At 35.6% G+C, this 26,738-nt stretch overlaps 1 protein-coding gene across 1 annotated transcript; it reads left to right on the top strand.

The window, feature by feature from the left end:
• Positions 1 to 6: 6 nt before the first annotated feature.
• Positions 7 to 23,048, top strand: CBX7 (chromobox 7). The gene is made up of 6 exons (XM_072421106.1): positions 7 to 326; positions 1,637 to 1,680; positions 6,765 to 6,830; positions 9,307 to 9,373; positions 11,162 to 11,528; positions 13,117 to 23,048. The coding sequence occupies exons 1-6, from the start codon at positions 258 to 260 to the stop codon at positions 13,272 to 13,274; spliced, it is 771 nt and encodes a 256-aa protein (XP_072277207.1). The 5' UTR covers positions 7 to 257; the 3' UTR covers positions 13,275 to 23,048.
• Positions 23,049 to 26,738: the final 3,690 nt, after the last annotated feature.

Raw genomic sequence — 26,738 nt, 5'->3', positions numbered from 1 at the left:
ATATACACATACACACACATACACATCCCATAAACAGCCCATGCACACACATACTACAACCAACATAAGCATTTTGCACGGGTCACACTTTTGGGGTTTGCAGCTGAACAGACCCCCCCTGCACATATTCTTGCCGTGGCATAGTATTACCCTTGGCATTGCAGAGGGGGTGTGTCACCTCTCTAACAACCCTCATCTGCATTGACTACAAAAAGGACTGGCTAGCCCCTGGCAAGGTACCCAACCCAAACGCTGTCATGGAGCTCTCCGCCATCGGGGAACAAGTGTTTGCAGTAGAGAGCATTCGTAAGAAGAGAATACGAAAGGTAAGACTTTATCTATTTTCTATGTTGTCATTGCAAAGCGTTCTCTAGGGACGACCATAACTTTCAATATGGCATATTAGCTTTACGCATCAATATTTACATCTGGCAAGGAAATATTGTCATGTGTTCTGCATAATATTGGGAAAAGAAATCACACCGGGCATATGTTATTTACAATCCACCCCGAGACTTGATTCGCCTTTCGATGTATATATTTCCTCTTGTAGTTTGTAGAGTGAAAGCCTGGCGAGTACTAGGTGGCTATGAATGGTTCAACAGGTGCTCGTGTGTACACGGTGAATCTGACATTCACTCTGATGGAGAATCTTCCAGCTCCATGTATTTCAGGGATTGATTCTCCTCCAGGTAAATGTCAGATCTCTATACCGACTGGACCAGCTGTGGTTTTATATCTGGAATATGTTTATTTCTCTATTGCTTGTACTTGATGGACTTATGTCAATATTCATCCTATGTAAGTATAAATTGACCGAAACGTCCTTCCGAAAATGAATATTGAATTTTTGGTGAACATCATAACTCACCTCTTTACATGGAATTCATTGGCTGTAATGTAATATATGCTTGGATAATGTCTAAATAAATTCTCACTTGTCAATCTAAACGCAGGTATTCATGAAAGTGATTGTAATGTATTTTCAGTGTATGAATCACAGGGAGCATTACAGAAATGGCTTTGTTCTGCAGGCACTCGTATAAATATCATTATTTTCTGTAATATTCTTTTTATTATTCATAAAGAATGGGAATGGACGGACTCCAATAGAGATAGCACTTTTACGCTACAGGTGACTCACTTGCTAATCTATAGGTGACTAAACCAAGTTGTGACTCACAGATGACTCACGCTACAAATGTTTATATTATAGATCGAAGATCTGCTCTAGCGAGGATTTGTTATCCAAAGAGCCCAATATTAAAAAGGAGGGGAACAGAAGTGTGTGACTTCTCAGTGTCCTTTTGTTATTGAATGTTAAAAGTCATTAAGATACAGTTCTGTAGTTTATTCTCTGTAGAATAAGATGATCGATGCTCTTATTTATTTCATTATTGAATATCTTAATTGGTAGAATTGACTACCAGTCAAAATCTAGACAAGTTAGACGGTCATATATTTATAAATATTAAGCATGATTAGAGCTAACACGTACAATCTATTTAAAGAAAATAGTTCATCTATTATTGTTACCCTGTATGGAATAATTTCTTCTTGATACAATATGTCACCTAGTAAAGACATTGTCATTTGTCCTATGTGATGAGTACCGTCTTTCTCTCTTCCTTTCCAGGGAAAAGTAGAATATCTTGTGAAGTGGAAAGGCTGGCCCCCCAAGTAAGCTATAATAATATATAGTCGTGTATGTGTGTGTGTGTATATTATATACATTATTGTGCTTATGTCATTTATAATGGCTTTTGTGTTTATTGATGGAAAATGTCAGTCCCATTTTATTTAAAAGTATAAATTCCAGTTATAACAGTATAATGTTTGATTTATTCTTCTGAGAGATTCTGTTTAAGATAAACAAATGTTTGTAAAGCAACGTAGCACATGATTACCAAAGAACACATGCTCGGTTCCAACTAGAAGCATCTTTTGAATTCTCCCGCCTTTGGATCATGTGTGCGGTTAGAGGGAAGTGGCTTGACAGACCATAAAAAATTTGTTTTCTTTCTCAATAGTTCTCATATCTCAAATTAGCTATATATATGCATTCAATTACCAATAAATAATTATTATTTATAATTAGATCAGCCACTTGTTTGGTGCAACATGCACATTAAAGTTGTACAACTACCAGAAACACTGACCTTTGCAACTAACAAATATTCATATATCGCCAACCTATATGGCAGCCTAGTACGCAAAGAAACAAAATACACATACAGGAGTATATACGTTTATATTAAGGGCAGCTTTGTAGCGTATACATGGATTCTATTATCTAAAACACCTAAATAAGTTACTCTTTATGATAGACTTTTGTCTGCAGTCACTGCTCTTTGCAATCCAGCCCTTAGAGCTTTAATGAGGTCAATACTGCAAATTATTATTATTAGTATTATTAAACAGGATTTATATAGTGCCAACATATTACGCAGTGCTGTACATTAAATAGGTAAAAAATCTACCTCTGTAGTTACCTTTTACAATTACTTTACAGCAAAGCAAGATCTGTTGTTATAACGGGTGACAGCAGGATGGATAAAATATTCTTCTGCAGAATTAACTTTCTCCCCATGCATTTATATTTCCCCCTAGGTTAATTGGCTTCCCCCGAAAATTGACCGTAGACTGTAATAATGACATATGACTTAGATTGTGAGCTCCTTTGAGGGACAATTAGTGACATGACTATGGACTTTGTACAGCACTGGGTAATATGTTGGTGCTATATAAATACTGTGTATTAATAATCATAATAATAATATTAATAATACTAATAATGCATTGTTTGTTCCTTCAGTAATAACAAACCTTGATGTTGCAGATGGGTATTTTAACAACAGATAAGAAAGGTATAGACACTATTTGCTCTCTATACCTGCAGTGCAAAAAGCTGGTGGCCACTCATTTGGGGTTGTCGCAATTTTATACTAAATCAATTAGAAATGTAGTTTAAATATAAAATTGGCATTTTTGTTAAACTGTAAACATAAGATATATTTTCTTTTATTTTGGATTAGAAAGGATTTTGGAATCTGGTTAATTGAATGAATGAGATGCAGGGGAATATGTGCAGAGAGCCAGCAGAGAGCTATGTGTTCTCTTGGTACTGCCTGCTCCTAGATAAGGCCTGCCTATTGAATACGTCTTGTTTATCACCTCTAATCTGACTGGGGGAGTGAGAACTCATAGGAGGGGGAGCCGAGCGAGTGACGCATGAGTCATATGTTCACTTGTTTACTTCAGCCTGTGCTGCAGTGTGCGCAAGAACAGCAGAGGAAAGGTGTGCACACTGTAACCCTTTGTGTATCTGCCGTCCATCATGTCCTGTGCAAAATGCATTATTACAGACCCAATGTTACATCTCCAATGCAGACATTTTTTTCTATTAGCTGGTATAAATAAACCTTCAGTAAGATGGCATTCAGTGTTTTTTTTTTTTTATCTGTTTGTGGTGACCCTGTTAGAAATAAAGGATGTGCTGCAAAATAGGTGTTCACATTTATCTTATCATAGATTATATATACCTGCATGCAATGGTCTATTTCTGTTCAGGATGACCGTACATGTTGGATCTTTGTAGGCAATACATCCTGTTTAAACACTGACACAGCAATTGGGTGCATCCACATATTGAAATACCACTCACTATTGTACACCAAGATGTGCTAGGGAGCAGGTCTGGTTTGCTCCTTTTTTTTTTTTTTCATAGACAAAAACGTAATAGTATTTTGTCATGTGCACATCACATTTACTACTTATTGACGGAGAAGAGAGAGGACTGCAGCAGATGCTGGCAGTAAGGTATTATATTAGATAGGATAGACCAGTGGTGGCCAACGTTTCAGACCCACGGAGCACTAAATGTACCACCAGTGGTCCGCGGACCACCGGTTGGGGACCGCTGGGATAGACGATTTGGATATTACATTTTGATAGGGAAGCAGAAAGGTATAGAATAGCAATATAAAAAGAGAATAGCATAGTATAGTGAGATTGAAGAGCAGGGACTATGGCTTTTGTTTACATCTGTCTATATGTTTAGAGTAATGCAAAACTTATTCAAAGCAGGTCAAAAGGAGATCTATCAGTGAATTCTAAATGAAATCAGAAATGCCTCAAACTAATATCAGACCAATGCCATCATGCATGTCAACACAGACCTTTATTGTTTTGAGGTTACATGCAGCAACCTAGGTTTTACATAAAAAAATGCAATATATATATATATATATATATATATGTCTAAATCTAAAGATTTCAAGTGAGCCTAAAATTCTATGGGTACAACTAAAAATGCAGCAGTCTGTCAAAAGAATAACAAAGTGGTGTTTGTGTCTTTCTGGAGTCCCAACATCGTTCTTACCCTTGCTGAATGCAATGACAGGAGCATGGGCACGTGGCCAAAGATCCTGGTAACCCACAGTGGAGGAGCGGGCAGTGCCGGATTGGTTGTCATAGAACGCCATTTGGACACCACTGGACACTTCATTTACATTTTGTGGCTCTTTTTACCCCGTTCTGGGAATGGATCACAGGTACTTTGTACTGGTTCCCACAGTTTGTGTGTGTGTGGGGGGGCGTGACTTGGGGGGTGGTTTACAATGGTTGATTATCTATGCGAAAAACGAACCCGGCTTCGTTATTTGAGATAAATTTTTTTTTAATTTTGCCCCCTCTTTCCTTGGCAAGGATAGGAGAGAGAGGCACACACCCTCACTTTCCCATTTCCTATCCAGGAAGGTCCAAAGCCTAATGAAGTGGCTGGTTTCCAAATTAGGGGAACCCCATGCTTTCTTATTTTTTTCTGCTCCAAAAAAACGCTTTAGCATAAAAAAGGCCATTTAGTTACCTGCACAGGAATTTGCAAATGCCTCAAAAATCAAGAAGTTTTGCCTGAAAATGCACAGTTAACATTGTGTTTAACATTGTGTTTGCTTTTTTTTTTACCTCCAGGCTGAACATCACCTTAGTGTTTCTTTGTTACCATAACAAATGACACCTGTAAAAATGTTGTATTCCTTCCCACTTTCTTTCCTATTGACAGCGGTTCTCAAGACAAATAGTGAGGCTAGATGGGAGATAAAGGACACAAACAACAATAAAAACCTGTATATTGTAGGCTTTATAGTGCTTACATTAAGCTCCTTTTGTGGTTTTCCATGTCTGAAGTGCCCTTTCAGTCATAAATATTTTGGATGAATGTACCTCCCAATTATTTATGATTGTTTTTTTAGTTAGTTAAGAAAACAAAAATGCCCATACCTGCAGTATTACAAAAATATAATTTTAGTAGCAAGTAATCCATCATAACCAATTCAAAAGTACAAAATATTTTAACCGTAAAAAAGGGGGAAAAAGATATACAGCAGCCCATGTCATTTTCATTTGTTCTCCTATTACATAAATGTTTTAAATAGAACAGACGGTGACGTAGGTTTAAACTTGTGAATGTAATTTTCCTGCTTTTTCAAGTAGAAGTAGGTTCCTCGGCTTATGTTCTGGCTTCTCCCCGCAGTACTTCTTTAGGGGTTTCTGCGCCATATCTTTCCATGCCTTATTTAGCATCTAGTGTCATGTATTCCGAGATGTTATATTATGCACATTTCATCACTTTCTAAAACCTAGCCTGCTCTCTTTAACTCCTTTCCTAATGTTTTAGGTGGATAACCTGAGAGGATCTTATGAGTTGCACCACACCCTTCATATATCATAACAAATACCAAAGGGCAACCCTAAGGGAAAATTTGTACGGCCTTTAACGGTGCTAAATACCAACACTCACAACAAGTTATGTTAAAAAAAGTCATTTGACAATTTGTCCTTCTGGGATCACACACTCGCCGCTTCCTGTCTGCCCTTTCTGCACACAGGAAGTGGTGAGTGTGTGATCCAAGCAAGACAGATTGTCGAAGAAAGGTGTACTATTGTGCTCTACCCAGATAATACAACGAAAGGTGATATTTTACCATTTTGACTATATACACTGTGGTGCATTAAAAGAGACTGTTTATGTCGTTATGGGGTCACATCACTCATAACTGCATGTAAAAGTCAGTCTTATTGGTTTTATAAACACAATCCTTTTTCTCAACACCAATATTTCAGTGACATAATATTAACTCGATCAACTTTTATCTGAACAAATATATAGATGAGGCAATATTAACACTGTGTCCTTCTGATGAACCTTACTGGTGAAACCCGTTAAGGACTGTAAAAGTTAATCTTCATCAATACAATTTTTGGATTATTCAATTGTTCTTTTGTATGCTGCAAGCATTTTCTGTGATATTTTTTCAAATTTTATATAAAAAATGGTAAAAAACTTTTTTAACATATTTTGTTGTGAGTGTTGGTATTTAGCACCGATGAAGCCTGTACAAATTTTCCATTTGGGTGAAAAAAAACCCCTTTAGTATCCTTTCCTATTGGCCTACTATGCTAGGTGGCCTTACTGAGCAATAAGAAAGAAGAGTACCTAGCTATCAAAGTAGTGACCCATCGTTATCATGTTACTTATTTCAAGCTGCTGGGGGCGTGCCATGCTTTTCTGTTGAAATAAAAAGGGAGCATTTTCCCACAAATGAGCTGTGTTTTATATAAGAGAACAACCCACTGCTTGTATCCCACATGGGTTTTGGCACTTTATTACTGCAGGAATCTGACAAATGCATGATTTTTAATAAAAGCCCTGTTCTATAAAATATTGAAAATGAATATGTATAATCTGTATATTTTTATTCTAGGTACAGTACCTGGGAACCAGAAGAACACATCCTGGATCCACGACTCGTACTGGCTTATGAAGAAAAGTATGAAGTTCCTTTCACATTGATATAGAGTTATGTCATGCCTTTAGGGGCAGTAGCAGATTTTAGTAAATGTATCTTTTCCAGTTATACTTTTATACTTTTTTTCAAATACTAACACATGGCTTCCCTTTTGGTGAAATGTGTCACACTTACCTCTTCACTAAATCTCAGGCGTGTCTCTCCTGCACATGCGGGCAGTTTTGACCCTGGGCATGCCTGCGCTCTCAAGTTTTATCAGTTTCACCCAACCCACCAACCAATCCGGAAATAGCCTCTTAATCAACCCTGGCTGTTTAGCTATCTCAGACACAGCACTCGGCGTTCGTGCAAGGTGTTTCCACTAGTTCTGAGCCCCCTTGCTTCGCTGAGCTAGTTTACACCTGTTGCTTAATTCAGTGTTTCCTCTGTCCAGCTTCTGTGTTACTTCCTTGTTTCCCAGTCCTTTGTTCCCCAGCCAATTCCCTTGTGCTCTTCCAGTGTTCCTGTCTGTGGATATTCCTATGTTACCTGTGCCTCCTGTTGCTTCCAGTGACACCTGTGTTCCCTGTGTCAGCAGTGGCTCTTGTGTCACCGGTGTCTATTTTCTGCATCTCTGGTATTTGTGGTATTTGACCCCTGGCTTGTGACCTGACCTCTCTTGCTTGCTGCCTACTATGACCCTGGCCTTCCTTGACAATTCTTCTGCTTAGTGATTTGCTACCTTGTATCATCCTGCCCACCCTGGTGTGCCCAAGGACATTACCCTGGCAGTAACCAGCAGCTCAACATCCTCACCAGTAGAAGCTCTAGAGAAGACCCGGTTACAGCTTAGACTCTGCCCCTTGGCCCTTCTTAGGGCTCACACCACATTCGTGCAAGCCGTAGCGCACCCTAGTGGCCCTGTCTTCCCATGGGTTACAAAATGTGACAAACTTTTGATGAAAACCTATTGATATACCTATTTGTAAACGGTAACAATGAGGTGTGCAGAACTGAAATCTAGGATAAGCATGCAGTTACAAACCTAAATACTGTGTTCATATTAATGCCGATCCTGTACAGAGACTACAGAATCCAGTATGTATATTGGAAACCAGTTTAGCCCCTCAATCATATGTCAGTATACCTACATTACATATTTTTTCTTACAGCAACAAATAAAGGCCACATCTAATCTAATTCAATTATAAACTGAACTCGACTAATGCTAGACGTTTTAAGTGCTAAACCTTAAAGTCATCATTGTAGTTTTTGCCATGTGCCCCTCAACAACATAGTCCTAATTCATATATTGGGTGGGTTAACATGAAACTACAGCACTGTATACCAATGCAGTCTTAAGTTAGGGAAACTAGAGTACTCTATAGGCATTGCCGTAGCATGCTAATGGGAAACTGCAGTAATATCACATATGTGCTGTCCCTGGTCCTGCAGACAGCAATTGTCAATCATCAGGAACATGACTGGGCAGATGTAAATACATTTTTCAGTCACACCTTTAGATGACATAAGCAATCTGTTCCCAGACCCATAAAGATCATCTTAAAATTCATAAGCCAGTCCATAGAAAAAGCGTTTGACTTTTTTAGGGACAGTTTGTGTAGGAACACATAAAAGGTTTATCTGAGATTCTAACATAGAAAACCCAAAGGATAGACTTTGGGAACATCACCATTTTTCTAGTTTTTACTAAAATGTTAGGTCTAGTAAAATGTATGAATCAAAAATACTAATGTTATACAAATGTTAGCAGTAAACTTGGAGGTTACAAATTGCAAAAATGTACCAGCACTAAAATATAAAATCAAAGTTGCATAAAAAAGCCTTTGTATAGAACAAGTAATGGTTTAGCAATTTACATACTTTCTGCAACCATGCAAGGAATTGAATGTATACCTTTACCCAAGGAAGTTTGTAGTCCAAATTAGAGTAATTTAAGGTGACAAGGTTGTTGTTCCGTAGATACACTACAATGGGTGTGTGTTGTTACCCTTGGAAAGGAGGTATGTTACTGGCTGGATCCAGTTGATATTACCACCACCAAGAAGAGGTTTTTGTTAGTAAAGCAGTTGAAGACGACTAGCAGCCATAGAGGTTATTTGTGTTTTGAAGGGCAGAATTACATCTCTCATCACTCAACACTTAATCACTTAAATTTGCTTGTTCAAAAAAGTATATGACCACTAAAAATTCCACTCCCTTGATAACCTAATACTTGATTCAAATCCCTATTCACGATCCTTCCCCCTTTTTTCTTTTATAATAAATCAAGGAAATATACTAGGGTAATTTACTGACGTATAATATGGAGATTATACAATTTAGTGTACTAGGGAACATGAATAGCAGGAGCCGATATGAGATATATAACTCCTGTGTGTTAAATGATATTAGCTTTCACCCTTTGTTAACGCCACTCCTTGGTACTTACTGTTGAAAGTTATTGGTGTTCTGAAAGTGGTAATTCTATTTTATTTTTATTTTTTTGTCAATTAAGGGAAGAAAAAGAAAGAGCTGCAGGGTGCAGAAAACGCGGTCCTAAACCTAAACGCCTCCTGCTGCAGGTATGAACTGTTAACCTCTCTAAATGTAGTTAACACTGCATGCTGTACTAACCTAATGAATGCTGAAATACATTAAAATGATGCAAAAGCTTGTTTCATTGAACACTAAAACTAATCCACCATCTCCTCTTGTTATCCTGTACATCTGCTTTTGTGGTTGTTGTCATTCCATCAATGTAAAACACTCTTTATTTATAACAACTCTTTCCACTTCCTTTGCTTTTATTTACAATTATACAAAGTCCAAGCAGTTAATCGAACATGAAATTCGTGTTGGAGAGAGGTGTACCAGTAATGGAATGGTAAACGGTAGTCTAAGATGTCTTTAATTTGGGCCCATTCCCACTAGATGCATGTGAAGGAGGTGATCTACTAAGAAGTGGTACCATCTGGTTAGAATATATGAGGAAAGTTAGAGAAATATCAGAAAAATCGGAAATTTTAAAACTTACTTTTGTTTAAGTAATGTGAGGTTGCTTAGGGGCAAGCAAGTGTTGCCAAAACCCTAATGTAATGTAATGTAAAAGTCAGGGAATTAAGTGATATGAAGTAAGCTGATGAGAGCTTCGTAAGTACCCCAGCCTTGTGGGCATAAAAAAAGGTAGGTTGTTCTGTAATTAAGAGAGCTGGATGTGGATTAGAGGTATATTGAGGAGTTTCAATTTGAAGTAATTGACACTTAAATTACTAAGGACTTCAAATCTTTGAAATTTCCAGAATATTAAGGGAATTGATGGAGATATATATATATATATATATGTGTGCGTATATATATATTTATATATATATATATATATATATATATATATATATATATATACACAGGAGAGGGAATAAGGCGAAGTTTTGTAGATTCTATCATAAAGGAAGCTTGTAACTGATACAAATCAGGATTAGAAAATGTACTAAATAAAATGCATGCTGATGCATGCTAATGCATAGTAAATACAGCAAATATGATGATTGTATTGTGCATTTTTTTAATATGTGCATCAATTAGTTTTCCAGGATTGTGGTGTGTTTTTCATGCATTCTAAGGTAAGCCCTAAAGAAGCAGTAAGAAGGCTGCTATTGCAGACCTCTCTTAAAAAGTATTTAGTAATTTACTCAATCTAAAAGCTCTGTACAAACAATATTGTATTGTATGCTTTTCAGGAAATTACAGACATCCTTCCCAACAAGAAGCTTACATCTGAAAAATGGCGACTAAAGCCTCTGTCCCCAAAATGCTTTCTTTCCAAATTTTGGTAATTTTACCAATAACTTTTACCAGAAGGCAAATGTGTTATGGCTGAGCAAGGAGAACCATGGAGCAAGACAGCCCTTCCCACTGTGGTGGGACCTTAGAAGAGTTGTACATCCTGGAAATCCTGATAATTGTCTAGTCAATGATGATCTGTAAAGCAAAATGATCCATCATTTTCCCATAGTAACTGTAAACACTTTTTACAAAAAGTGCTGCATCCTTCTGTATTAGAAAAGTGTTATAAACCAATATTAGTTTATTGTTGCAAAGGCAAGAGTGCTCGCCACTGGGCCGCCATACCTAAAAACTTTATTAAGATTTTAATAGATTTGCATTTTCACTGGTTGGTTTTAACCTCCTGTCCAAATGTCAGCATATGTGTCTGGGTATTACAAGGACCACAGGAAAAAAATCACAATGGCAAAATAGGGTTGAGTTTTATTAAAACATGAAAAATAATCTTACAAGTATTAGTATTATTTAACCCACAAGAGTTGAATTGGGATATAGCAGTGACTACTATTTTTCTTGTTTTGTTACAGAGGTTGTATGGTATGGACCTGCGTAGTGCACACAAATCAAAAGAGAGAAATCTCTGCTTTTCTCTGTCTCGAAGATTCAGCAGTGGGCTGGGGACTAAACCTGCCACGACATCCTCAGTTCCAGAGAAAGCCAAATCACTGCAGTTCCCTCTCAGCAAACAGCGCAAGGGGCGAAAGTTTTTGTGCCTGTCTCGTAAAAAGTTTTTAAGGGTGCCTACCTTCGAGTCTCTAAGCCGGAGATCAGAGTTCTTTGCCAAGGAAGATGAAAAGGAAGACACTCAGACCATTCCTGAATGGCAAGAAGAGAAATCTACTGAAGAAGACAAACAGGAAGAAGACAAAGAGGAACATGCAGATGAAAATAATGGTGAGTAAATCTGTTAAGATTTTAATAAATGCATGTCGTAAAACTACTTACTGATTTATTTGATTTGTTTTTAAACATTAAAAGACAAAAGCTGCCAAGCTCTACTTTAAAGAAACATGTAGTAAAAGAAATACTGAGGTTGCTAAAGTTCAGTACCGGTGTATACCGTCTGTTGCATAGGTCGCCAACCGGTCGTTCGCGAGAAAAATTTTGGGGGTCTGGGGTTCTGGCCGGCGTACCCCCAAGCGGGGTCAGGAGAAGGACCCCGCTGGGGGAACGCACCGGCCAGAGCCACGGAACACGTCCCAGGCGCAAGGAAGTGGGCGGGCTGTGTCCCTGACTCAACCTGCCCCCTCTCCCATTGCAGGCTCAGATCTGCAATGGGAGAGTGAGTGGGGCTATGTCATATTGATGTCACTCTGGGGGAGATTTCTCCCTCTGAGTGACACCTGGCTCCCCGTGCATGCGCCGGTGATTTTAGTTGTCCGCGGAACTGAAAAGGTTGGTTACCACTGGTCTATTGTGCTGCATTGTCATATATATATTTTTTTATTCGTTGTGGTGCACTGGCAGCCTATACGTACTTTAGTGTTGCCTTTTTATGCCACAGTTTGGTCTGTGAACCCCTCTGCCAAAATAAAGCAAAGATTCTGGTTTTGGAATATCTGAATCTAAGCCAAGCAGTAGGCAGTGTAATCCTTTTTTGGCCCTGGCTGTTGCTCTCCGTGTATATTGTAACTAATATAACTAAGTATAATAAATAGCAACTGTAAGGCTATGTGCATACGTCAGATGATTCTCGTCCGGTTCTTGCCTCGGCTTGTTTTAGACAAGAATCTGACTTGTGGACAACGCTCGTCCGGTGTCGTTCATGGATCCGTCCTGAGGGAAGACGAACAACCGCAAAGGAAGTGGGGGGGCAACCGCAAAGGAAGTGGGGGGGGGGGATAAGGTGCCGCTTGTTAGTTCTCCTCCCTCCCCTGTACTGTATGTACCAGAACTGTATGTACAACACTCCTTCATTCATCTTCGGTCTTTTGTCATTGGAAATATTTGTGAAAGATTGTTTCCAATGACAAAATCTAACGTGTACATAGCTATAGCCTGTTAAAGTAAATAGTGCACAGTGCTGCCATTTGCTTGTGGGGGGGGGGGCAGAACTGTAACCCTGTAGCAAATGTACACAGTAGACAGCAGCTCCTCACTTTGTTAGCAGAAAAAGCAGCAATATTCATATTAAATCAGCTGTTTAATGCAATGCAGGTTAATGCACTGACATTAACACACAGAAAGGGACTGCTTAGTGGTTAATGGACCCTAACAGCTTTGTGTCTGTTAAGAACTTTGAACATAAAAAAGAGGTGAATGTGGGCTTGGTTTCAAGTACTTTTACTGCATGTTACGTAAATATTGCAGTTCTTACAGTCTGTGCACAGGTTCACTTAAAGTTATTAACCTCTTCCTGCTGTGATCTTTACATTTTAATGCATAATTCAGTTTAAGCTTAACATGCTTGTGACTATTCTTTACACATCTGTGGTTTTCCTAGATCTAATTGTTGTTTACGACGATTTTTTTTTTTTTCCAGATGATACAAAGACACCTGCTTCACCTCCTTGGCTTCCTTCTGTGCCCACACCAATTGAGATCATTGTTACTGACATCACCTCAAATTCCGTCACGGTGACATTCCGTGAAGCCCGGTCGGCAGAAGGCTTTTTCCGGGACCGCGGTGGCGAATCCTAGCTGCTTCCTTTCCCGCTGTTGTATCTTTCTCGTATTCCTGTTTCTTCCTCTTCTGAACTGAAGTCTGAAGACTAGAAAGTAACTGCAAGCAAATGGGCGTTTCAACTTAACTGGCCCGTGTAAAAGTGCAGTACAATGTTTCTGTGATAGCAAAGGTGTAACATTTCTTCCAATATTTAATGCCAGCTCCACAAGCTAAAATTGAGTTTCTCAAAATGATCTCCCAGTTTAAAGGCATCTAATGTTCTCCATTAAACTAAAATACAACAATGTTTTGCATGGGAAGAGATGCCAATTGTGAAAGATACTGCACAGAAAAGGTGCCATAATGATGGCATTGTACAGTTGCATCATATTTTGTTTTACTGGTAGGTGTTTTTAGCTACAGTAACTCAGCGTCTTGTAATAGCAGATTATATTAAAACAACACCCTGTACAGTATGATTAGGTAACAATAATTTTACCTGTACTCACACAACAGCTTGTAGTAATCCGACTTATCTATTTGCACTCACATCACACTGTAATGTTCAGATGCTTGAATGATGTTCAGTCAGTTATTGTACAAGCTTCTGACAGTTCTCATTCAGCAATATGTATATTTATAATGGTATTAGAACTGCTGTATGTGCTATCCGCTTCTGTGCTAGTATGCTTTACTTGTATAATAATGATGAACCATTTGCACATATGGTACATATGGTGTAGTTTACCTTTTACAGGTTAAATTCTTAAACTTGATCACTATCTTGTAGTAATTAGTGATGTATACATGAAATTTTTTGCTGGCAGATCTTTCATCATTGTCTGGGCAAGTGGAAATTTTTACTGTTTATATATCACTTTGGGGTCATAGATTATTGGGAATCACAACAAAGATATAAATATTGGGAATAATCCCAAAGTATTGTGGGGTTATTTACCACCTTTGGAGTATGGGAAGGTATACAGTATATACGTCAACTATGTTTTAGTTATTTGCTTACTGGGATATCCCTTTACATGTATCTTACAACTACATATATAATCTTACAACATGTATCATATTTTGGTATTTTAAATTCCAGTCCTAGAAGGAAAAGCAAGAAAATGACTTTTGCCTATGAAGGTTGATATCAAGTGTTGATCCCAGTATTACATCCAGAGAGGAATTACATTGATATAAGAAAGATATATCTATATCATGATGAATTCAAAGACTTGATCCTCTGTATAAAACCAAAATATGCAAAAATTGGCCACAGGGTAAAGTATTTGTGAGGCCAGATCTATGGTTAGTTAAAATAAGCACTTTATTTTGCACTAGGGTTTGGGGGAATATAAACATATAAAATGCACTTGTATTTTAGGTATTTGATACAGTGTCATAATGACATATATGTCCAAGACTATTCTAAGACCTCATACACATGAATGATGGAGCTCCAGGGCTCCAGACTGCATTCTGCACATATTTGAAACCCAGGGGTTCCAGCCAGGGGTAAATCAATGGACCTGCATTGTCCAGCATGGCTTATAAGCTGCAGGCAATGTTCTATACACAGATTGCAGCAAAGTGAGGAAGTCTAAGTTCACTAAGTGCTTGCTCATTTTCATATCTGTATATGTACAAAGTCTAGGTTTTTGGCATATTTAGAGATACATCAGTTCATTTTTTCTATCACATGTTTTGACAGCCGACATTTACTTATTACAACAAGGAACTTTGCCAGATTCTGTGTCCACATTGATTATTTTATATTAGACATGCAGAATAAAAAAGCAAAAACATTTTTTTATTTGTGACTGATTACCTTAAATTGAGCTTGGCCCATGCGCACAATTTGCAGTAAGCATGTTTGCCCAATGTTCCCTTCATCAAACTACAGTGATTCCTACAGTTGACTGTGAATCATTATTTGTGGACACGATTAGGCGCTGGATTTTTTGGGCACACAAACTTTATTCAATATACACGTACATGAAATACATTGAAAACAAATATTTTGACCTCTAAATCTGACCAATAAACCTAACATGCATCCCTTTAGAGATAAGAATTCTTTAATGCCTAGTTACCAAGGTCAAATTAAAAAGTGTAAGAATGCTTTAAATAATTTAAATATAAGTCTATGACTAATTTACCTAAATTACCTATATAGAAAAATATTTTTTAAAACAAATACATTTTATACTGTACAATCTTTTATGAAATATCCAACTGAGATATTTGTATTATGAGATGGACAGACATAAATCTAATAATAAATTGACAGTTTAGCAGTTTACACAGCCTAAAAGTTTTCATTTATATGTATAACACTTGGCCTGCTTCAGCTGCTTCTGTCAAAGTTCTTCTGTATGCATGATGAAGAATCACGGGTCAGCCCATCAATTGTAGGTTTATATCTGCTGGTCACATAAAGCCTAAAAATTTTCTCTGCAAAAAGTTTTTTTTAATCACAATTATAAATCCGAAGACAGTGCTTGTAGACATCAGTAATGTATGTGCCTTTGCAATGGCAGACTGCAGTTAGTATGTTGTTGAGTGTATCTGAGTATTCCCATAGGTAGCAGTGTAAAGAAGTAAACCTGCAGAATGGGCTAACAGTTTTTATGATGGAGAGTTTGATTTAAAAAAAAAAAAAAAAAAAAGTCCCCCAAGTGCCTGAATGCACGGTCTTGTGAAATTGTATCCATTGTTTAAAAGCCAACCATCTACAGCACTTAATTATACAAAAAAAACTTAGTTCTGAAGAAGCCAATGGCAAAGAATGTCCATGGAAATGTAGGCTCCTTTTTGATAAGGTGCAAATATCCAAAAACATATTGCATTTATGTATTTCTAGATCCTTAACTCAATGGTTTTCTTTCCCTGCATTTGGGAAACAAGGCAACAATTATAATTAGCATATGAACTACAATAATAAGTCAAAACTAAATTACTATTTTCTTGCTTTTCTACTTTTTTTTTTTAGTGGACACCCCTTACTCTATTTTTCTGCTGTCCTCCGTTATTGAAGATTCTGTAGTAACTTGCTAAGCTAACTAAGCTCTTCTAAGAAATCTAATCTCATTGATAATGTCCTGGATATCTCATATCTTTATTCTGGTATGCTGATGTATATACTGGGAATTGATATGTAGCGTTTATCATTAACATTTTGTTGTGTGTTACACTGAGGTACAGTTTAGTACAATTATTTTTGTGTTCCTTAGGGCTTTCAAAAGAAAATTAGTAATTAGTAAAAATATATTTACTGAACCCTTTTATGTGGTGTGCTGCTTTATTATGAAGTTTAGCAGCAGCTTAGTTGTACCATTATATACATATTATATTGATTTATATACTTATGTTGTATGAACATTTCATAGTGCTTAGGACCAATTGAATATTATGTTCTTTAGCTTGCCTATAATAAGTATCTAGGTGTCTGCATTCTATCTATTGATGATAATTTGCACACTTTAGTACAAGGTTGAGCTATATAAAAAGTGTTTAATAATTATGAGTGTTCATTTGTAGCAATCTGCTGTACAATGCATGGTGTAAGATACTTCCTCATAGTTAATTAAACCTTTTTATGAAAGATGTCGATTAATGTGGCCAGTTCCACAAAACGGTAACATTTTTATAGGCCATCTTCAACTTTCTTTACTCTTGTTTCTCTTTTATTGTGCTTGTGTTTTTTTTTTTTTTTTGTTTTTTGTTTCTTTTTGTTTCACCTACTGAAGAGCTGCACAATATTATATTTTGCTACCGGGCAGGATGCCTCAGATGGGTCAGACTATAGAAAATTATGCATGTAAGTCCATAAAGGACACGTGTGGGACTTTGCCACTAGTGAAATGGTCAGATCCACTGCTTTAATTACATATATTTCTGTTCCCATGTGTTAGAATTATTGGGAGATTTTCTGTTGAATATAACATTTTCACAAACCATTTTACAATAATAATACATTTTATTTTTTTATTCTCATTTAATAATCATCCCTTGTTAATTAATTTTCTTTCAAAGAAACATCTTACTTAAACTGGATTCTGAAGATTTTTCCTTTTCAAAAGTTTCTTAGCAGAACGTAAAATTCAGCCACATTGCAGGTAGTAGCAGTGGTATTCTAAATGGGGGACTAGGATTATTTTTCACATATAGTTTATTCGAGGCACTTTTTTCACATTTTTTTCTGTTTTGACCAAGTAAAAGAAAAGTAATTGCATGAACAATTGCAGAAAAATCATTCATGGTCCCATTTGATTTTTTTTTTGTAGTCTTACAAAATTTGCCAATGATGATCAATCTGAAGACACATGGCAGTGAAAAACTTACTCATTGAAGTAAATGTACATTTGCCAATCAATTACCAAACAATAACCTATAGTAAAACTGCTGCTTCTCTTTTCATATCTTTTCATCTGTTATTGTTTTTATCCAGTTCCGAAATATATATTCTCTTCCAACAGGTGCCATAGCACGGTTGTCAGAGCTACCTATTACTTCTACATTTTGGATTTGTAACAACATCTAATTTTTGTTTTACAGTTAAAGGAAGCCTGTACTGAAAGAAATATAGCTGACATTGGTGACCTTAATTTTTGAAAATACTAGTTTCCTGGCCGCAGCGTTCCATTTACTCTAATGCAGAGTAACAAATGTTGATTTACTAAAGGCAAACAGTATGTTTATTTTGCAATGTGAACATTTACCTAGGTCAGTAAATGAAGTAAAGCTTTGTAAAAATTCACTTTTCCAAAAAAATACCCAATCATGCGCATAAAAAAGTCAAAACAATAGTTTTTTTGTTTTTTTTTACTCAGATGTTTGGAGAAATAAAATCAGCACAGCTTTACCTCTATTTACTTATCATAATGTCTCTACTTGTTTTATAAATTAACCCTTTTGTCTCAGAACAGCTTTCGGGTATTTAGATTAAGAGCTTTTACCTATATGTGGCACCACTTATCCTTTTTTTTTTTTTTTTGGTAATAGTGGAATAGGGAGAATATGAATGCTACTATAGCCTATAGCTGACCTTTGGTTCTGAATTTACTCCTTCCTGACTGTTATGTAGATCGTATTGCTTTAATAATGAGTCACTACACTGAAGCCAAAGACAAACATACATTTGTATTTTTCAGAAATAGGTAATTTGCTACATGGGGAGTTCATTGTTTCCAAGTTTATTTACTAAGGTAGCTTGGTGAACAAAATCAAGCTATATGCATTTTATATGCTCATACAAGTGCAATATTAATTATAAAAAACTGGATGATTAAAGTGAATTAATATTTCTTGTACCTATTTACAGAAATATATTGAAAAGATTGTTTATTCACCCACCAAGGTAATTTGCTTAAACACCCACTTATTAAGGATTAGGCAAGTTTGGTTAGCCAAGCTGATATATGCAATCTTAAAGCAGCGCAAATACATCATAAAGAGAAAATGAAAAATATTGGCGTTTTAGGGTCATCTCCCCTTTGCCTCAAGAAAAAACGACAGAAGTACTAATTAGAATGGAGAATATATTTATTATTTAATCAACTAGTTTTCTGTAGATGGAAACAGTCAACCTCTTTTCATAATGTGTTTGTACAGCTTTATTCTTGTTCTATATTTAGGACTCATTGAACTTAAACATTATTTGACCCAGTGTGAAAAAATATTTTATAATACTAGTGAATATCTTTGTAAATGTTTTCCCAACTTTGTCAAACTTTATATCAAAATTAGAGAGGGGGTTTTTGTTCTGTGTTCTTATTTTCACCCAGAATTGGCAAACTGATTCTAATAGTATTCATTTTTTGTTGGTAATTTTTTTCTGAACAAACAGATGATGATGAACTATTTTTACCAGCGAGCACCTTATATACAAATCCTATCCATATCATTCATGCATCTGCATTTTTGGCATAATAAAGGAATGTTGCATTTTAAAGTTAGGGAGACTTTAACATTTATACAATTGGAGCATATGTAATGTGTAACAGTGGCTAATTGAAGGACTATGTATTTTGTGACTTTATTGATGTCATGATTATCATTTGTGTTAGCTTTTATTACAGAACTGTGTATGTGTGGGACTAACAAGTTCATTGCATGCACTACAATATGAACAATTTGCAGGACAAATGTCAATAAATTCAGACCTGGAAACACAGTATGACAAGGTTATATACAAAAAGCAAATACATTGCAAATACCTGGCAACATCCTGTTGAAAATGTTGCATAGTATTGTTTTTTTTTTTTTAATTTATTTTATGAATAGATAAGGTATGTGCTGATGGTAAAGTAACAGTGGGGGTTTTCTAGTGCTTCAATTTAGGAAGCAGGAAAACATACCTTGGCACTTGTTTCTTAAATTATTTAGGAAGAGGTTGAAAATCATTCACTAAATAAAATTTGACACCTTTATATCACTTTTTTTATCCTTGTAGATTTGTTAACACTGTTGTCCAGTGCACTTAGTGGGGATAAGTTACTATAGAGGAGAGTTTTTAACTTGGGTTAGTAAAAGTGTATTCACTTCAATCATCTAGTGATTATATGTAAAGGTAACTGCATGTTTATCATATAAACCTATAAACATATGTTCACCTTCACCTGAACACATGTTCAGCTAAGTAAAAATCATAACTTTAGTGTGTACAGATGACAGTTGTCAAAAGATAAAAACGTATTTAACAATAATTATTTTAACTTCGTTTTACAATCAAGAAGATTGTTTTACTACTCCAGTTTACCAATGGTGGTTTCATTCTTATTAGAATTAGCATGTTCTTGAAAATTGGGTATTTATTCAGCAGCACCCTCCTTTTTTTATTTCTCTCTTGGATTCTGCCATAAAAAAAGTTACATTTTTCATCTCTTTTTTTGAGTTTAATTTTTGTTATGCCTATTGACTATTCATTAACATATGTGTAAATATACATTAACCTGTTATAGCCAGAAATTAGATTTTGTGCTGTATACCATGAAAGGGTAATAGCAGATCTATATATAATGCCATTTAGCACATAATGACATTGAAACCGAAATTAATAATGGATCTCTGTTTTCTTTTTTTTTATTCTACCTATTCTATTTCTGCTCAATATATTTGAAGATATATACGTGTATTCTATCTTTGATTCCAAAAACTTTCAAAACCTTATGTCTTCCGACGTGTTAGTTTTTACCTTTTTATGAATAAAATGCTGGTGATTACATTAGTTTGAAAACTCTCTTAACAGAAAGTGCCAGCAAATTCTATATCACTGTAGTTTACAAAGGAACTTTGGGTAACTCCATGATTATCTAAAATTTCTTGTGTTTTCTTAGCAGCAGCAAGAATGCACACACCTAGTAACACTGGTTGTACTGTAAGTGACAGATTGTGGGATTTACCCTTAATTCTAAAAGAAGGTTTGCACTTTACCTACACATTATAATATATAGCGATTATCACTATTGTTGATATTAACTATTGAGTTATTATATCCTTTATGTCCCAGCATTTTACTATTTCAACAATAATGTTTTTAAAAATGCATAAAACAATGTTTCAGCACATAAGTATTTGAACAAACAACTGTGGCTTAAAAGGAGATTTTTTAAAGATCATTAATTCTGGTTACAAGCATGTTGGTATATTTGATCTTCAATAAACAGTGTGTCATAGTGACCCTGACCTTTCCATGTAGCAATTGGGATCTCCATTTCCCATACCTAAAAAACAGCATGGATTTGTCCTTTTTGTAAAAGGCAGAGTGGAAGGCAAAAAGGTTGTTTTTCTAAAGAAATACAGACTGTTTACAAAGTATATGTGCACTTGTTGAAAACAGTAAAGCTTTGCTTTTTTTTTCAATTATTTTGTCCATGTACACGGAGAAAGTTTGTACATTTGTTTCATGTACAAACTTGTACAAACTTTCTCTTGCATGATTGGGCATTCAATGTGAACACTATTTTACTATACAAAGTAAATGTTCTTTGGCTAAAGTGAACTTAAACGTTTCAAATGAACAGTCTCAATTCCTTTACTAAATGAACCCCAAACCTGTCTGTACTCATCTGATCCCTCTTACAGGAACACTGTAATACTAACATGAACTTTACCAGATTTTAATTCACATTGCTGCTATCACTGGGGTGACATCTTCCTTCTTGTTCCCCAGATGGTTCACAATTAGGGGTTCTCTTTTGGTAAAAAGATAAGCATACCTATTAACACATCTGAAAGATGAAGAGAGATTTATTTTTTTAATGGGTAATTGTTTACAGTTTATTTGTACTTTAAGTCCTTTTCACAATATTAGATTTTATTACTACAATACTGAGATTACTGTACTTAATTTCCTTCATGCTATATATATTTCCTATATGTATATTTAGTTAGTTTAAAATAGCATGCCGTGTTATTGCCCAGACTGAGAATTTTAGTTTCAACCGATGAAATGTAATTTTTTTTTTATATTATATGAACTGCTACTTATTACAAAAGGCTTCAAATGCTGCAAATCTTTGCGTGAATTAATATTGTGTGTTTTTTTTGTCTGGTACCCCTTTATAAATTTTACTATAGGTTGTTGTCCACAAAAAATGGTTTTGTATAAACAAGAATATAAAAGATTCCTTTGTGCCTACATGAATAAGAAATGTGCTTACAGAATAAATGATAAATTATTCTCAGCATCCATTGGGTTATTCAGGAGGAGTTACACAGAGGTACACCTAGGAGCCTGTGACTAACCCATAATGTTCTCCTATTTTTTGTATAATTTATTTTGTAGCTGTAAATTAAGAATTTGTTGATAAAACCTGCTCTGTTTCAGCTCTTCAGCGCTATTTTAGCAGCAATGATTGTTGTGTTAATTGTCCAGCAATGTAATTTTTACATGTTAATTCCTGACTCAGTAGCAAGGTAGAAATTTGTATGTTTGTTACCATCTTAATTTAGAATATGCATAGGTAAATAGAAATTTCTAAGGCTGATGATTGAAAAGAAGGCAGCTTGCTTTAAAACATTCGGCTGCTCAAATATAATGCATGAAACATCTTTTTCCTCTGGCATTAAAAAGAGTGTACCTGAGGTTCATTGTGGAGGAACCTGGGAGAGGGGTTCTCTTGCTTTAATTGCACAGAAAAATATGCATAGCAGTCACACAGACAAACTGAATGTACTTTTGGGGGATTTTCGGGCTGGGTTGAAAATTTCAGATCTTAACTTGACATAGTAATATGATTGCTTGTCAATCGTGCCAACAAGTACATTATAGAATTTTAATCTTATCGAATTTAATTTAGCAGAAGTAATGGGGCCCTAATATAGCCAGGAAAAAAAGCTATATTATGTCATGAAAAAATGATGAGACTTTTGTTCTAGTAGCCTTAATCTGTACCACAAAAGGTATAAAATGTTCACAAAATTACAAACCTGCCTAATCTGACATAAAATATTCAACAATTAAATAGTTGTATGATTCTTGGTTACTAATGTTACAATCTTCCACAATCCATAGATATAAATGTATCAGGCAGGTTCCACATTCACACACAAGTCTATGGAAATTCAAAGAAGAAGGTTTCTTTTTCCTTAAAAAATACAATTTTTTGAAGTGTGTACATGTGTAATCCAGCCTGAAAATAAGTGTGGGAATTAAAGTTTAAACAATGACAAGAAAAAGGCAAGAGAGTGTGTAAAGTGTCTTGAACAGATGTCTGCTTTTATTTTTGTATATCTGTTGAACATTTATTTATGTAGGATTTGTTGCAAAATAAAATGCTATATATATATTAAATAATCAATGGCTATTGTTGCAGTTTCTTTTATTTCAGTTTATTATTTATATTTTAATAGATGACCAGAAACATTTGGCAACCAGTAGATGTTGGTTATCTTTTTTTTTTTTTTTCCAAATAGATACTTCGTGTATTATGTTTTGTTTTTCAAACACAAAATATAGTTCAATTCAAAAACTTAAACTTTTGCAAAATAACAAAATACGTATAAAATACATATAAGGTAGCTGTCTTATGTGCAAAATGATTTATATTTCCTTCAATCTATTTTGGAGATTTTCATAACTCCAGACAGCCAATTTCTAAGTCAGTTACTTATCGCTCCCCGAGCCTGTCACTGGACTGCAAAAGAAAAGCAGCACAATGCTGAACTAATTTCTCTGTACCTCTGCTCTGTGCTCCTTTTTCCTCTGATAACTCCAACCTCTGCTGTATAGTGCAAAAGGCTGATACCAGCTTAAATTTAGGTACTTACACTGCTTGTATTCAAAAGATACATTAGGGATTTATGAATAAAATGCAAATAGGGATTTGTTCAACAAAAACTACTTGTTCATACTTTATGTGCAAATTGAGATGAGCAAACGTGGGAGCAAATGTACTGTTGGGTACTTGAAAGGTAATCATTAGACACATAGAAATGTACTGAGAAGCGCACTGCATACAGAATAACAATTCTGTATAGAATGGTGTAAATGTATGATGTAACCTGCCATTATTTAGCATTGATGTGTTAAAATAATTGGTGAGGGCCATCTTCATTTGCAGGTAACAAATTACCAAAGTACTTTTGGTTATATAAAAAACACTATCTGAATATTTATAAAAAGACTCCCCAATGTTGTTTTTATGTGTACAGACCAACATAATCTGTGTTTTATATCTACCTGGAGTTCAGCTTTAAAAGCAGGCCAAGACACAGTGGGAATGCAAAGGTCAGTAACCTATAGCAAGCAATAAGAATTCATTTCAATGAGAATAATTAATAAAAGATGGATTTTTATTTGATTACTATGTGATCTATAATATCTAGTTATTAACTTGTTGGCATGTTTTAAATGTAGACATTAAGATAATTTTTAGATAATTTAGATAATTTCTTAGACTTGTCTTTTATGTTTCTTGCCAAGAAGAAAAAAAAGCATTTTGCATCTATAATAAAGAGACAATAAATCTGCCCGGAAGATTTAGTGCATTCTGCAAACTTTGAATACTTAGCTATTAAATAGAGATACAGTATTTCCTAGTATTTTTTTTTTTTTTTTTTAGCTCAATACAATTGCAGTCACTTTACACATACAGCCATGTAAAGGGAAAGTTCTTACATGCACAATTCCTTTGTACAGCTGGCTGTTTGAAGTGAAGAGATTTAATTTTCAGGTTAATTAACAACAATGTTTGTTAATAAATTCACTGCTATTTTGAAATGATTATATTCATAATAGCCATCAAAACAACATTAGGTGTAAACAAAGTTAATGGCTAAGCATTTTCCTGTTGCCCCCAGAAAAAGCCACAGACTCAACAGTCAGAAAAATAGAGATGTATGCAGGATTTTACTTGATACTAATAAAAATGTTTTGTTTTATCTATATGTGACCTTACTTGCCCCATTAAAAAACAGTAAAATGATCTAGCTCTAAAGAACAATAATTATATCAGAAGAATATAATGGGAAATCTTAATTTATCAAGGTCTTAACATAGAAAGGCTATGTTTATTTTATTAATCATGTGTCAAGTGAAATTTCCAGGTCTTTAAAATGAATAGATGTTCTACCTTTTTACTAATCATCACCAATACTGGGACTTGTTTTACTAGCTCCCCTACATCCAGCAAATCAGTAAATTAGTTAAGCTGTATTATGTCATGTAGGAGCAAGTTGTAGCCACACTATGGATTTACATAGAAAAACATAAAACAAGCCCTTACTGACAATTGTCAGGTGTACAGAGAAAAAACTCATCAGTGTCTTTACCCAAGTCTTCACAGTGCCCTGAATCCTCATAGCAAGCACTTTGACTTCGATGTCAGGCTTAAGTAATGTTAAATTATAAAATTATGCACTTGGGAGCTAACAACATGCATGTTTCATACTGTCTAGGGGGAATAAATTTGGGGGAGTCTGAAATGGAAAAGGATCTGGGGGTTCTGGTGGATCATAGACCTAATACCAGCATGCAATGCCAAGCTGCAATATCTAAAGCTAGTAAAGTACTTTCTTGTAATAAAAGAGGAATAGACTGCAGAGATGGAGACATAATCCTACCCCTGTACAAAGCATTGGTCAGACCACATCTCGAATATGCAGTCCAGTTTTGGGCGCCAGTTCACAAAAAGGACATTGTGGAATTGGAGAGAGTGCAGAGAAGGACAACTAAACTAATAAAAGGAATGGAGGAGCTCCGCTATGAGGAGAGATTAGCTGAACTGAATCTATTCTCCCTTGAGAAGAGAGGTATAAGGGGGGATATGATCACCCTGTATAAATATATAAATAGTCCATATAAAGAACTCTCTTCCCAATTATTCACTTTGAGATCATTACATAGAACAAGAGGGGAATCTTTGCGTCTGGAGGTAAAGAAGTTTAAGCTCCGGATAAGGAAGGGATTCTTCACTGTAAGGTCTGTGAAAATGAGGAGTCTGCTCCCTCAGGAAGTAGTTTTAGCAACTACTATAGATTGCTTTAAGAACAAGCTGGATGTTTTTCTAGAAGCACAGAATATAACTGGGGATTAAGGATTTAAAGTAAATATAACAGAGACTGTTGATCCAGGGAACATCTGATTGCCTCATGGAATCAGGAAGGATTTTTTTTCCCCTGTTGAAGCAAATTGTACCAGGGTTTTTTTTTGCCTTCCTCTGGACCAACTATGTATTATAGGATTTTATATCTAGGATATGTTTATTTTCATAGTGGTTGAACTTGATGAAAACCTACAGGTTTGCAGGATTCTCCTTTGTCGTACAGCCTGGGATCTGAGCCACGCTCTTCCTGCTGATAACATGTTTGGTCTCATTCTTCTCCTGCACACACTCCATGTTTCCTCTTACCTGACCTTCCCTCTTATGTCCTCAAATGTTTTTTTGTTGACTTTTTTTTATCATGTCATAACTTTTAACCTCCAGATTCCTTAGTCTTTTAGAAGATTATCACACTGACTCATTTCATTTGCTATTACTGTGTTGGTTTCATCATGATTCTCCTATTTCTTGAATTGCTTTGCTTTGCTTTTTATGTTCTGGTGATTGTAGCATGAACCTACTAGATAGATCTGTGTGTGGAGCCAAGGGCAGCTTCACCTTCTGACTTTCAGTTAGCCTTCATTCACCTGGGGTTTGTTTTTAATCCCAGAGGTCTCTGGGGCTGGGGATGGGGCTCCCGATTCCTTCTGCCCATATATACTATCCTAGTGGATAGCACAGGGTCCATTTGTTGAGGTTCTTGAGAATTATCCTGTTGTAGATAAGTATATTTCCATTGCTAAACTTTTTTTCTCTATGTTTTTGTACATTGACAGAGTTTAAAGCTGCTTTATTTTTTATTTATTTATTGCCAAGCTTTTTTTTGTATATTCAGAAGCTACAGAAGTTACCACATCCCAAAACTATACAAAAAATGTATGACCAACTGTACCAAATTAACCATTAGAATAGCAGTATAAATGAACAAATTATTTACAAACGATAATATAAAAT

Source organism: Pyxicephalus adspersus, chromosome 8 (assembly GCF_032062135.1).
Source record: "Pyxicephalus adspersus chromosome 8, UCB_Pads_2.0, whole genome shotgun sequence".
In the NCBI taxonomy this organism is placed as follows: domain Eukaryota; kingdom Metazoa; phylum Chordata; class Amphibia; order Anura; family Pyxicephalidae; genus Pyxicephalus; species Pyxicephalus adspersus.
Note: the sequence above shows the minus strand (reverse complement) of the source record. Positions and strands in the feature narration are given on the sequence as shown.

Coding starts and splice junctions, on each gene's coding strand:
- CBX7 (XM_072421106.1), top strand. CDS start 258: ATGGAGCTCTCCGCCATCGGGGAACAAGTGTTTGCAGTAGAGAGCATT. Junction 6,831..9,306: donor GTACTGGCTTATGAAGAAAA/GTATGAAGTTCC, acceptor TTGTCAATTAAG/GGAAGAAAAAGAAAGAGCTG. Junction 9,374..11,161: donor CTAAACGCCTCCTGCTGCAG/GTATGAACTGTT, acceptor GTTTTGTTACAG/AGGTTGTATGGTATGGACCT.